We start from the raw sequence: 13,264 nt of genomic DNA, 5'->3' as shown, positions 1-13,264 counted from the left end.
CACAGGCAGAAAAGTATGAGCTAAGGCAAAACTGGAATAAAAACCAACTACCTCACTGCATCCCTGCAGTAGTGTGTGGGAAATGGTCCCATAAACCAAGCAGCCTTCTCTCAAAGGCTGTCCTCCATCCCTGCAGGAAGGCACAGCTGCCACGCTGCCACAGCTCACCCACATGACAGCTCAGCACACGGCCCCAGCCAGCCTTCTATTTCTGCTCATGGAACACGGCATCGTCTCCATCAGAAAAACAGGAACCCACAGTGGCCATCAGCAGCGGGCCTTGGAGGCCACCGTCACAAACAGGAAGGATTTCAGTTTCACGTTTCACCACCATTGAAGGCATGCCTGGAATCACCCCTGCACACAGGCTCCCTCAGGAGACAGTTGCCCTGCACCAGCTGCAAAACCTACACTTTGTGACTGAATGTGATGGAAACAGGAACTTAAGTGACAGAATGAGCAAAATCGAGACCCTGTATTGCTTCACAGCACTTCTAACTATGGACACACTTTTCTGAAGTGTCCTGTTTCGAATCAAAATAGGTTTCCATACGCGGATGACCTTGCACCAGGGCAGCAAAACTGAAATGACATTCGGTTCAGTTATTTCTCTCTTGGCAGAGGTATGAACATGTCTCTGGGGGCTACTGGCACCCTTAGCCTGGGATTCGCTTTGTCAGAGATGCACGTGGTACAAGAGTGAGATGTTGTCTGTTTCATCTCACGCCTCCAGAAGTCAAGCTATGCCTTCGTCTAGAAGGGAAGGCCATCTCAGCTAAAAATTATAAGGATGACACTGCCAACCTGCCGCACAACACACAGGCTCCCTTGAAGAAAAGATGAGCACGTTCTCACTCAGTTAAAATAAAATACAAAATGGAGAAACCCAAGCTTTAGCCTGAGCAGCTACACACCTGCTGATACCTGGCCTGTCTGGTTTCAGTGTTACTGTGACCAAGCTGAGAACGACCCAGCTCTGGGAACCTGCAGACAACACTGAAGAGTGGTGGACCTTTGAAAATAGCTCCAGAAACCGCAGAGAAAGCTTGCAAACCTCCGTGATGCAAGGCACGAGTACTTAAGACACAGGCAGCTCTGTGTCGCTGCTCCAGCCAGGCTGTAAGAAGCCAGCCAGTGCCACACCTCCAGCCATGCACTGAGAACAGGTAGGATACGGGCACTCAGGTAGGCCCGTGCTACAAACGCAACAAAAGACCACATGAAACGGGGGGGGATTTGTTATTTCCTCTACCCGTCATCAATAAGAATTTACAGTAAATGCCGGAGCAGGTCAAGGTCACCGGGGCTGTACCCCACGGCCGGTACCCGAGGCCGCTCCTGCAGCTAGCCCAGCCTCGGAGGAACCGCCGGGTCTCACGGAGGCGCCGGGGCGCTCCGGCCCCGGCCCAGGAGCGAGGTCCCCGCGACAACCGGCCCCGAGAGCCCCCGGCAGGCCCCGGCCCGGGGCTCAGCCCGCCCGCCCCGCCCGGCGCCGCGGCCGTGCGAGCGCCCCCGCCTCCTCCCGCCGGGCCGGGCTGGCTCCGCCGGGCCGCCCCGCAGGGACCGCGAGGCCCGGCCCGGCCCGGCCGCGGCGGCTGCAGGGACACTTAACTGTTGCCCGTGCGGCGGGCGGCGGGTCGCGGCTCCCCCGGCGCAGGCAGAAGCAGCTCCTCATCGCCCGGCGGAGCCGGCGCGGCGCGGCCCGGCGGGAGGAGCGGCGGCGGGGGAGCGGCCTGCGGGCCCGGGCGGAGCGGCGCGGGGCGGGGAGCGGAGCGGAGCGGACGCCGGGCAGGCCCAGGCCCGGGCTCGGGCTCCGCCGCCGCCGCCGCTCCGCGCCCACCGCGGCCGGACCGCGGCGCGCAGGGCCCGGATCCCGCCCCGCCCGGCCCGGCCCCCGCGCCGCCCCGCGCCCCCCGCCCGAGCCCCGCGGCCCGGCCCGGCCCGGCCCGTCCCTCGGGACACTCACCGCCGCTGCCGCGCCGCTGCCGCCGCCGCTCCGCCTGGCCCGGCCCGGCCCCGCCCGGGCACCGCGCTCGGCCCCGGCACGGCCCCGCGGCGCCCGGGGCCACACCTCGCCAGAACCCCGCTTCCTCGGGAGCAGGGCAGTGCCCGGCCGAGCTCCGAACAGCCTCCCTGACCCGGAGCAGACGGGAGGTGCTAGGTGGAAATGGCTGAATAGTTGTGATTTGGACAATGTAACCTCCTTCTTCCTTCTGAAACGGGCTGCATCCAGGAGAAGGGCAGCAGCTGCCGTGGGCTGAGAAGGGCAAATGGTGTCAAAGAAGCTGGTTATCTTCTCAAGAAGTCCCCGGGGTTGGGAGCGATGAGCGGTTTCAGCACCTACCTTCAATTCATTAAGATATTTGATGCTCTGTCTCACCGTGGCCTGGAAAACAAAGATATGGTCCAAAGTAGTCGGGGTTTGCCCGGCTGGCTGGGTGTCCAGCCTTCGGGTCCGCTCACGGCACAGAAAACATCCTGAACAGAGGGTCTGCAAAGGTCCGGTTCTGCTCAACCTTAACACGTGCCAGCGTTGAAACTGACGCCACACGCATTGAATTAGCAGATGATGTGAATTGCAGCATGTCGTGGCACAGCAGCGTGGTCTATGGCCATCACTACATAAACCAGTCCTGCAGCTGGCCTGCACTGCCTTTTGAGCACCTTACCTGAGGCAAGGTCAACAACAATCGGCGGGAGAGCAGCAGGATGGGTGTGGGGGCTGACATCAGCGGCCTCCGGTGCAAGACAGAGAGTACGAGCTGATAATCTAAAGCAAAAGAAAAAAATCCTGGGGTGAAGAACAAAATAAGGGAGGGAAGGCAACACGTTAATGTGTGTGTGAATTAGAAAGTAGGGCAGAACCCTGTTCGCCTTTGTGAAAAGCTGAGAAGTGATGTGTGTGAAGTGCAGCAAGAGATTCTGTAAAGTTAACGGTGAAAACTACAATACAAAAGAGTTAAGAACAGCTTGGAGAATTTTTGTTAATGGTCAAGTCGCAAGCCATCCTGAAAGCTCTTATCAGACATTATTCAGTCATTCCCTCGGAGCAGATGGTCTCCCCCGTCCTTTATAGAGCTGGTTTACTCTATTTCCCATGACGCCAGGGTTTTCTTTGTGTGGGAACCTGTCTTTGTGACTGAGAAGAGGAGAAGGATCTCTTTTTTTTCTTTCTTTTTTTTTTCTCCCCCATTGTCTTTTTGCTTGATTTGGCCATCTTTTGAGGAGTTCTGTTCAGCCTGTTCTTTTCTGACCTAGATAATGGTTTGTGCCTTCCATCCTGTTTGGACTGTCTCTACATGGCTTTAGGCAGTCTGAGCCGATCGAGCAGCAGTGGCTGAGCCAGCAGCCCTTCTCTTTGCTCCCGTGGGTGTCTCCGGGCCGGTTTTGCCCCTGTCTGGCTCTCTCTGAGGTGGGCAGGAGCTCGGCTGCCCAGGCGCTTCCCAGTGGCCCAGCCTTGACTGGGCTGTAGGTGCTGATGTGCCTGCAGGGCCGAGGAGCAGGGCAGCTCTTGGGTTTGATCCTCAGGCCTGCTTCAGCTCCTTGCTCTTCATCCTGCTGTGGTCAGACTTCCAACCCAGCAAAACGCTGTGAGCTGTGATTAGCCAGTGTTTGAGAGGTTTGTCTGGAAGGCAATGTACACATTAGTGGTTTTGTGTTCCCGTCCATGAAGCAAACAACAGAAACGGGAGTCCTGCTTCATCCTGGACACAGTCCTGGGCTGGGACCAAGCCTTCCTCCTGTCCTGACTGCTGCTTCTCTCCAGTAAAGCATTTTAGACTGGAGCTTGCTGAACCATGGTAATAGGTGTTTTGAACAGTGACTCAGTTCCCTCCTTGTTTGACCAAGGCTCTCTCTGGCTCTTACTGATACAGCCCTGATGGCTGTTAGTGGCTTCTGCATCCAAAGATTAATTTTTTTTTTTTTGAGCGATAAGGAATACAATGCATTTTTTTGATTTGGAGAGTAATTTAGAGAGAAGAAAAGATGATGCCTGGTGGAAATGAGAAATATATGTCCCATACATAATATATGCCCCAAATGTCCTATTACAAATACAAGAAGATTTCCTGAACTGGAGAAGTTGTTACACATTACAGTGTGCTAATGCTCCCCCGTGGAGATGCTGATACTGAGAGAGTCTTTAGTGTAATAATATTAAAAATCCGAGAGTTTCAATAAGATCCTCCCTGCTACCATGGTGGTAGGAAATGAATTGATTCCAAAGGAAGACTCTAATTGCTGCTTAGTATCCACAAAATATTCAAAGATTCACTGCAAGCATATATCCCAAAGTGTCTGTGGCATGATCTGCAATAACATGTTTCCAGAGAGAGTCACTTCCAGAGGGTTTGGCTGCTGCCCTCGGAGTGGCTGCAGCACAGCCCAGGGCAGTGCTGGCACCTCTGCCCGCAGGCACCTCTAAACCTGGGCAGGCTGGGCGGCTGGGAAAAGCCCCATTGTTCTCTTCCAGGGGCACTGCACGGGCTCTGAATCAGCAAATGCCGCGTGTTGGGCACATGAATCATAGCTACACTGGAGTTGGTTAATCTATCTGTGTAAAGTTACTCAAAAGCATAAATATTTGCAAGTATAATGCTTTCCTATGAATATTTTACATCCATCTTTTTCAAGATCCATTTATTTACTCCTCTTTATTTCAGAACATGTCTTTTCTCACGAGTTCTGCAGTCCCGTATGTGCTGTCCAGCTCATACCAGTGTTGTCTTTTCAGGACACCCGATAGGGGGAATTTTGGTCAGTCCTGGCTCTGGTACTGTTGCTGTGGCTGAGCAAGCATGGCTTGCTTATCCCTGGGTGGATGGCTGCCAGAGCTCAGGTTTCCAGATCGCTGTTCCAAAGAGCGGTGCCTGCAGCCTGGCTCTGTCAGCTGTGTGGGACGTGCTCCGTTTGTGCCACCCAGCACGGTGTGGCTGGGAGGGGGGCGACTGCTGGTGCCACTCCTCAGGGCTTAGTGCTGGCCACAGCGCAGCTTTGCACCTCACAGTGGCTTGCTGACAGCGTCTGTGGGGTGAAGAAGGTGCCTGGGGAGCCAGTCACACAGCCATGCCAGAGGAAGCTCAGGGCTGGGGCCAGAGACTGCTGCCAGTGCTGGCTGTGGCGAGGTGCTGCCCACCACCCTGCAGCTCCCACTCTCCACGGGGAAAGCCAGCAAGGAAGGGGCTGTGTCTGGCCACGCAGGAGGGCAGGGCCCTGTCCTGGCATCTCCAGCCCCAGAGCACCTCAGCTAAGCAGACACATCTGCTCCTCACTCAGGGGCTGGACCAAGACAGAAGACAGTGGTCGATCCCCACCACCCTCTTCACGTTTTGTAAAGATTTCAAGTATTTTATAACAGCAAAATCTGCCCATGCCCAGACACCATCTCTAAAGAATAACAGTGCACAGGTTTTGCACCTTCAGCTGAGAACAGACAATACACAGAGTCCTGTGGCTAGCACAAGGACACTGACCAGTGCTGCTGCACATGCTTCTCCCAAGGGCAGCAGGAACTCCCAGCAGACCCTGGTCAAACCTCACCATCAAATAGGATCCCTGTTTTCAGGGGGAAACAAGCTGTAAAGGATCCTGCATCCACATCCTGCCTGTATGCTAAAGTCTTTTAAAATCCTTTGTGCTGCAGGAATTAATCTCTCCATAGCCACATTTTGCATAGTAGTGCAATAGTGCTGCACATTCTATGTTTTCCATGCTTGTTTTTGGAGGAAAATCAGCCCGGAGTTTCATTTCATGCAGGAGTTGCTGCAGGTCACAGCTCAGCTGCTGCCTGGTTTTAAGGTTTCTTAAAGGTAGGTTTAACCTGCTGCCTCTAATTTGGTGCACCAAAATATCTCTTTGCAGTTAGAACTTCCCTTCTATATTTCTAGTTTACAGCTTGATTATTCTAAAAAAAGTGCGGAGGTCCTAATCTCCTTTAACTCAGACACCCACTCTGAAACAGATGAAGCAATTTTGAAAAAGCAGTTTCTTGATTTATTTCCCATTAACTTTCCTATCCCATGGTTGTTATTAAGCATTAGACAAGTTGTCACACATGTATTTCAGTTGTGATGTACAGGACACCAACGTACAGCAATCCTACCAGAGATAACTGATTTATGTAGCACCCAGTGGTGGCTTTGGCCAGGACAGGGGTTCAGCCCCTAAAGAGGTTCAGGGCATCCCTCACGTGAAGGGGTGGTCCAGGAGGAGAGACTGTCACCAGCTGCCCCCACAACAAGGCAAGCAGGGCCCAAAGCGTCCCCTGACTGCCAGGGTCACAGGGAGCCCCTGGCCCAGGGTGCACAGGCACTGGAACTGTTTAGTGGTACAGGGATGCAATCTGGCCTCCTGAGTCCTGTTTCTAGGCCCCACAGCCAGGACCAGCCCTGTTTGTTCTGTGGAGACACCCTGGGACCAAAGCACAACTGCTGTTCCACCAAATGGAGGGCAGAGAGAACACTGTGCGGCTAATTACCAAGGAGAGCCACACATCCAGATCCTCAGATTATGAGTAATGGCCACAGCACGATGGAAACCTTTGCTTGAACAATTTTGAATGATGAACACATTTGAGGAAATAATGTTTTCTTTGCAGGCCTCCTCTGATGAAATGCTACTGCTTGCTTTGCTTTCTCACTCGGGTGGGTGCTGCCCCCACAGTGCCCAGCCAGCCATGCTTCCTGCCTGTCCATGGCCTGCCCTGTGGAAATGTGCAGGGGAAATCCGTGGACGTGCCTGGCAGGGCTGCAAAGCTGCTGACCCAGGAACAGGCTGGCAGCAGACAGCATTCCAGTGCTGGGTGTTTGCACAAAGGAATGCCAGGGACTCAGTTAATAGGTGACCATTTGGCAGGGGTACTGGGAAGTTTGTCACAGTTCAGCTGCCTCTGTAAGACTTTGTTTGGGTGCAGCCCCTTCTCCATTTAGCTATGCAGGACCTCAGCTCTGGTCTTCCAGCTCCTGAAAGCAGGGCCACAGGCAGCACCCCTTGTTCCTCTTAAACTGAAAGAAGTAATTCACACACTGGTTAAACTGCAGCAGCCAGGGATTTTGCACCCCTGTCTAGCCCCAAGCTGTCCCCCTGTGCAGCAGCACCAGGGAATGCCAGGGGCCCCATCCCCTCCTTCAAGAGCACATTGACTCCTTCCATGGCAATTCCCAGGCCAGCTGGCATCTTTAGACACTGCTGTTTGGCTCCTTGGCTACTGCAGCTTGTGCATATTAGCACCCCAGCAAGCTTCCCATCCATCTGACAGGACCTGGTGTGGATAACGATGCCAAAGTCGGCCATAACTGAACAATTACTGTATCACCAGAAAAACTGCAATCCCAACATCCTTAATGAAGCGTCCTCAGGAACAGCATCATGTTCCCCATTCTCATCTGGCTGTCCCCAAACAGAAGGCCACTGACCCAAGGGCATCACAACACCCTTGGGCAAGGGCAGAAACCAGCCCAATTAATCCTACAGCTGAGAAATTTCAATTTCTTCTGGCCAGAGATGGGGGTACGAGCTCAGAAATGGGGTCTTCATGGGAAAACCTAAATCCACCATGGCCAACTGTTCATGCAGAAGCCCCAGCTGCTGAGCAGCTCTGAGTGTGAGGTTGGCACAGCCATTAGGACAGGTATTGCCTTTGGTACTGGCTACAGCTTCCCAGAAACTCTGCATGTCCCACAGATGTGATGATGTGCCTGTTCTCAGCAGGACAGAGAGCATTGCTGGGGCAGTACACTGAAGGAGAAATGCCTCGTCCCATCCAGCCCCACCTATTGCTCTCTTCATCTCCTAAGTGACAGTAAACACCATCCATATCGCAGTGACACTGGCAGAAAAGCTGCCGTGGTTTTGCCTCCTGCTTTATGCTTTTCTGGCAGAGGCCAGCAGCAAGAGATCAAAAGCTGTTTTTCTGTTGCTTCGGAGCTGTGTGGGCTCAATGAGCCAGCAAACCCTGCGGCCGTGCTGCTTAGCGCCGAGCAGCAAATTACTGACAGGGCTCTGCAGCTGGAGCTGCAGCACTCCTGACCCACACACTGCCAGCACTAAACTGCAACACACCAGGCTCCAAAATGTCACATTGGCTGAAATATTCATGTTGCAAATACAGATGGTATAAAAACCTCCAGTGAGGTTACAACCTGCACGTTGGCATGTGTCAGCTCCAGCACCACGAGCAGATGAGTCACAGCCACTTTATTCAATTCACAGGCAATGGCAAAGAGGGGAGCAGGGTGTTGAATGGGCTTTGGGTGACCAGCTCCTTGCACACATTACTGATTCCAAGAGACAGCTCTCCCTGCTCTGGCACAGCATTGACTCTGCTCTCACTGTTACCCTGCTGGAACCCAGTCCAGGCTGGGATGTCGTTTCCATGACAGAAGGTGCAAGAGCAAACGGGCATTGGTCCTGAATAACAGATCCAGGGTGTCAGGGACAGGCTTCTCCTGTTCTTGGAGAATGCAGAACCCTGGAGAAGGCAGGAGGGCCCTGGCCACAACAGCATTTGGAGCAGTGCAGAAGAACTGTCCCTTACAAGAGTTAAATTCTGCTCCATGGTGGGAGAAGAGCCCCTGTCCCAGGAGAGGAGAATGGGCGGGAGGAAAGGCTCCTGCAGGACCCTGCTGCTCCCTGCCAGTTTCTGATCCTGCTTCTTGAAGAGCACCTGCAGTTGCCACCCAGTTTGGAGTCCCACAAGCTGGGGCAGCAGTGCACAGAGCAGCAGGGCTTTCCCTGCACCCCAAAATGTGCAGAGGTACAATTCCCTCAGTGACCAGACTCCCACAATTAGCCAGAAACCTTCCATTTACGTGAAAGCAAAATTTTCCATAAACCCATGATCATCTGACAAAATGGGGGAGCAAATTTCAAACTGTCTGCTTAGATCCAAGGCTGTGGATCCCTTCCTGCTGACCGAGTATTTGGGCAGGAGAAACGGTGGATTCAACCCAGATCTGTTGCCATGCGTTGGAGCTGGGCCAGTCCCAGCTGGCACAGCACTGAGCACTGGAGTTGCAGGACCAAACCACCTCTTCCACCAGTTCCCAAGAGAGTTTGATGGAAACAACGAGTGGCAAACTGAAGATGCTTCCACCAAGTGGGTTCCCAGGTTTGGTGGGGATGCCTGAGGATGCATCCACCCACCAAGAGGGAACTCACTGCACATGGGCTGCCCCATCCAGCCGTGTGCTGTTTGTGGGGTGAGCGGGGCAGCCCCTGTGCACAACTTGGATTCACAGGGGGCATGGCAGCTCCAGCTGCCTGTGCCTCACTGCCCTTGTGCAGTTGTCTGCCAGTTGTGTGTGCCGATTGCTATGAATGCCACCATCTGGTGTGCCACGTGGACATCATAATCTTTTCTTAATTACATTAGCAGTGCAATCAGTTACTGCATTACAAGGCCGGCGATGAGCTTTTAAATCTTGGTGGAAATCATAAATAATTGCACTAAGTACCAGGCGCCAGATGTGAGTGCCAACTTCAGTTGCTCTAGATAAATAGTAACCTTACAACAGTGTTAGATAACAGTCCAGTGCTGCTTTTCATGGCTTAACAGTGGCTGCACACCCATTTTTTTTCAGGCAGGATCTATCCCCAGTGGTAGAATAAAAAAAAAATAGAAAAAACACAAACCATAAACAGGATTTTTTAAAATGTGGAAAACAGAGTAATGTGGAAGAAAAATATATTTTGGTTTAACATGTTGGAGTGGATGGATGTCAGTCATTCCCCTCATGGTGAGCCCCTCATGACACTGCTGGAGTGTGATGAGGGTCGGCCAAAATCCAGCAGAACTGAGGATGCCTGGAGGTACAGACAGGGCAGCAGCTGCGCTGAGAATGGCCCCAGTGGATCACTCTGGGATGAGATGGGCTCCATGGGCAGGGCTGCTCAGGCTCACCCTGGCTCAGCTGTTCCCCAAGGCCTTCTCCTTTCAGGAAAATTTGGAAATTCTTTGTAAAAAGAGGAGTCTTGAATCACTGACAAACATCTTGCCAGTTTCTTTGGAGTCAGGCAATTCACTGAAATTCACTGCCATGATCCTGCTCATAACTAGCTGGACCCGAGGGAAGCGCCATGATCACACAAGCATCCCCCTGTCCCGCTCCAGGAAAGCGCAGCGATGCCGGCTGGTGGCGGCTTTGCCATGGCCAGCCGTGCCCACTGCAGGGAAGGAGCAGCAGGAGGTGGCTCCTGAGCGTGCTGAGGCCCCAGCTGCCAGCCCTGGGTGCCCACAGCCCGGCAGGGGCCAGCAGTGCCCGGTGTGTCCCCAGGAGCTGCGGGCTCTGCGCCAGCCCTGCCCGCACCCGGCACAGAGCCCGCCCTGTGCCTTTGCGGCGTCACCTGTGCGCACACAACGTCAGGGCATGGCTGTGACAGCGCTGTCACACAGCCTGGCCCCGGGGCTGCCATCCCCGGGGAGCTGGCACAGGCTCATCCCTTCACCACATCCTGGGGGCCACAAGGGCACGGCGTCCGGCTGCACGTCAGGATCCATTTGGAAGGAGAACCGGAGCTGGTACCCTTGCAGTGTTTAAATAAGCAAAGTTTTTGTGCAAAGCAGAGGTTAATGTACTTTATTGTTCAATGTCATGTTTATAGTGGATTGTTGGAGGAAAAAAAAGTGATTAATTGCCCAGAAACCCACGGATCTACAATTATTTGGTTGTTGTGAACAAATAAAGGGCTACAGTATTCATCATATTCAAATGAGGCAGTAAAATAAATGATGGCATGCCGTTTATGAACAAAACCTCGCCATGTTCCCTCACAATCTGAAAATGTACTCGAAAAATTGTAAATGAGATACAGCCATTGTCGAGGGCTCACTGGTGATTTGTCTTTGTGTAATGTTTTGCAGTGCTGACCCATCACTTGCCTGTTTTAATTTATGTCACAATATGCACCTTCATTATGCACTTTATGAAAACGAAGTGCCAATTTGTAATAAAGACTTGTTTTCAATGAAATCTCCTCTTTTTGGTAGGTGTTCTGCTTTTCATTAGCGCCCATTTCACCAGGCCTAGTTAAAGAGCACAGGTACAGACTAAATATGTCCGATCATTCATCATAATTTTGCTTTCCACTTTGTCACAGCTTGGGTATTTAAGGAAGATAGATGATACAAGATGTTGTCTCCTTTTCAGACTCTTTATGCTCTGGTAAGTGTGTCCGATGCAGAATTATTTTGCCACTTTATTATTTTCCAGTGAGTGTTTGTCACAGCCCGCTCTGCCTCCGCTGCGGTGCTGGTGTTTGCTGTCACTCACTGCGGCCGTGGGGCAGCTGCTGCTGCTGCTGCTGCTGCTGCTCTGGGTGCAGCTCAGCAGAGCCCAGCTCTGCACTGCTGCAGCTGAAGCCTTGGTGCTCGTTCCTTGGGGACTTGTTTCTCCTCCCCTTGGGCAGCCACGTGCAGGTGATGGTTTGGGCAGCCCTGCTTGGCAGGAGTGTTCCATGGCACTGGGACTGCCTGTGGAGCCCATGGATATGTCCCATCCCCTTTGCTGCCCAAAGATGCCAGATGCCTTTGCTGCCCATTCCTCTGTGCTTCCCCTGACCCTGCACGGCCCCGGCTGTCACAGATGAGGGGATTGCTGCTGGTCATTCCTCTCTCAGTGGTGCTGGGATTTGCAGTTTGAGGTGCAGTTTGGTGGGGCCTGAAAACAGCTCAGTTTCAGGCACCAGTGCCAGCATTGTGGGGGTCAGAGCAGCCGCAGCCCCAGGCCCTCAGGCCAGCCCCCACAACTGCCCAGCAGAGCTAAGAGGAACAAATGTCTCCCTGCTGCTGGTAATGAGTAGCACAGCTGGGCCAAAGCCCCTCTCCCCCTGCCCACCTCGCTGCCCACGGCTGCCACAGCACAGCGAAGGGGCACGGCCAGGCATGTGCACTCCAAAAGCTCTCCCTTCCTCTCGGAGCAGCAAAAGCTCCTGGCCTCAGCTGCCAAGCAGAGTGTTGTGAGTGTTGTGCCTCGCAGGAGGCAGGAGGACAGCGGCTGCTGCTGCTGCTGCAGGGCTGGCTGTCCCCAGGCTGGCGCCAGCAGTGTTGGCACAGATGTGCCAGCGCAGACAGGGCTGGAGAGCAGAGCTGCCAGGAGCCTGGTGGCTGTGCCAGGGCTCGTTGGGCTGCAGCAGAGGTGGCCTGGGTCAGGTCAGGGGATCAGCCCCAGCCTGCTCAGGGCAGCAGAGCTGCTCTGCACAGCTCAGCTCAGGCGGCTTTGTGCCTTTAATCCGCTTGTTGCCACATTCCTGTCTGGCCCTTCCCAGTCTCTGCTTCCCAGGCACGTGGGCACAAGCTTATTAGGACTCATGATGCAGCACCAGGTATTTTCTTCCGTCCCAACTATCACCATAGCCTGTTCTTTCAGGAACGTGACTTCACAAGTACAGAGGCTCTCCCCAGTCAGCAGAGGCAGAAGGGGAGAGAGCCAGGGCTCCCCAAAGGATTCTCCTCATATCTGGAGTCCTCCTTAATATTTAGATATTCCTCAGCAGAGGCACAGGCAGTGCCTCTGGACAGGGAACAGTATTTATTTCATGGCAGAAAGGAGAAGGAATTCATTCAGCCATTGCCTATGGTTTCTTGGCCAGCAAAACCAGAATATTCCTGTTTAACCTCCTGAGTCTGTCAAGGATGATCCCATAGAGCCCTGCCAGGCTGGCAGCAAGGGACACTTTGGGATCATGGGCTGGTGTTTTGTTGCTATACCTGCAAGGATTCCTGCGCAGCCCTGAGCAGAGAGCGTGGGCAGGAGGGACAGGGGGACAGCTGGGGGGACATTCTGCAAAGGCCACAACTAGGGGCCCAGCCCCATCTGTGCAGCAGGAACAGGACTCTTAGGGGTGGTGCTTTGAGCTGGATGGGTGTCACCCAGGGACAGGGGCAGGTGCCAGCCTCCAGGATATGTAGGCTCCTCCAGCTCTGGCAGCTCCTTGGTAAGGGAGTACCAACTGCGTGAACATATTAATTCTATTTCTAAAAGTCTGAGGAAACAACCACCATTAGCACAGCTCCCAGTTCTGCTCTTTAGGTATCATATAATTTAGATTAACAGATATTTTGCAGATGCCACCAAAGTTGACAAGATATAATTATTTTCAACAAGAAAAAGTTGGTTTTTTGGCTGCTTTATGATTGTGGGGCTGTTCCCCAACAGTGATCCTGCAGCATGCTGGGCTGTGGTAACTCTGTCCCCATCTGCATGTCTTGTTTGTGCTGATATTTGCCACTGTGAGGCTGCCCTTGAGCAGACCCTGCTGCCATCGT

General features: G+C 53.5%; 1 protein-coding gene across 4 annotated transcripts in view; it reads right to left on the bottom strand.

The window, feature by feature from the left end:
- Positions 1–1,718, bottom strand: part of MVB12B (multivesicular body subunit 12B) — a 57,675-nt gene extending 55,957 nt beyond the window's left edge. For 2 of the 4 annotated variants that reach the window (XM_066562831.1, XM_066562836.1), the window contains exon 1: positions 1,613–1,699. In XM_066562831.1, coding sequence (XP_066418928.1) covers positions 1,613–1,675 — 63 coding nt within the window. In that variant the 5' untranslated portion in view covers positions 1,676–1,699. Of the gene's footprint in view, positions 1–1,612 lie in introns of all 4 variants that reach the window. The other 2 variants (XM_066562835.1, XM_066562833.1) reach the window with 2 other exon arrangements.
- Positions 1,719–13,264: the final 11,546 nt, after the last annotated feature.

This window comes from Molothrus aeneus, chromosome 19 (assembly GCF_037042795.1).
Source record: "Molothrus aeneus isolate 106 chromosome 19, BPBGC_Maene_1.0, whole genome shotgun sequence".
In the NCBI taxonomy this organism is placed as follows: Eukaryota; Metazoa; Chordata; class Aves; order Passeriformes; family Icteridae; genus Molothrus; species Molothrus aeneus.
The sequence above is the reverse complement of the archived record's forward strand: the minus strand, read 5'-3'. Positions and strand labels throughout refer to the sequence as shown.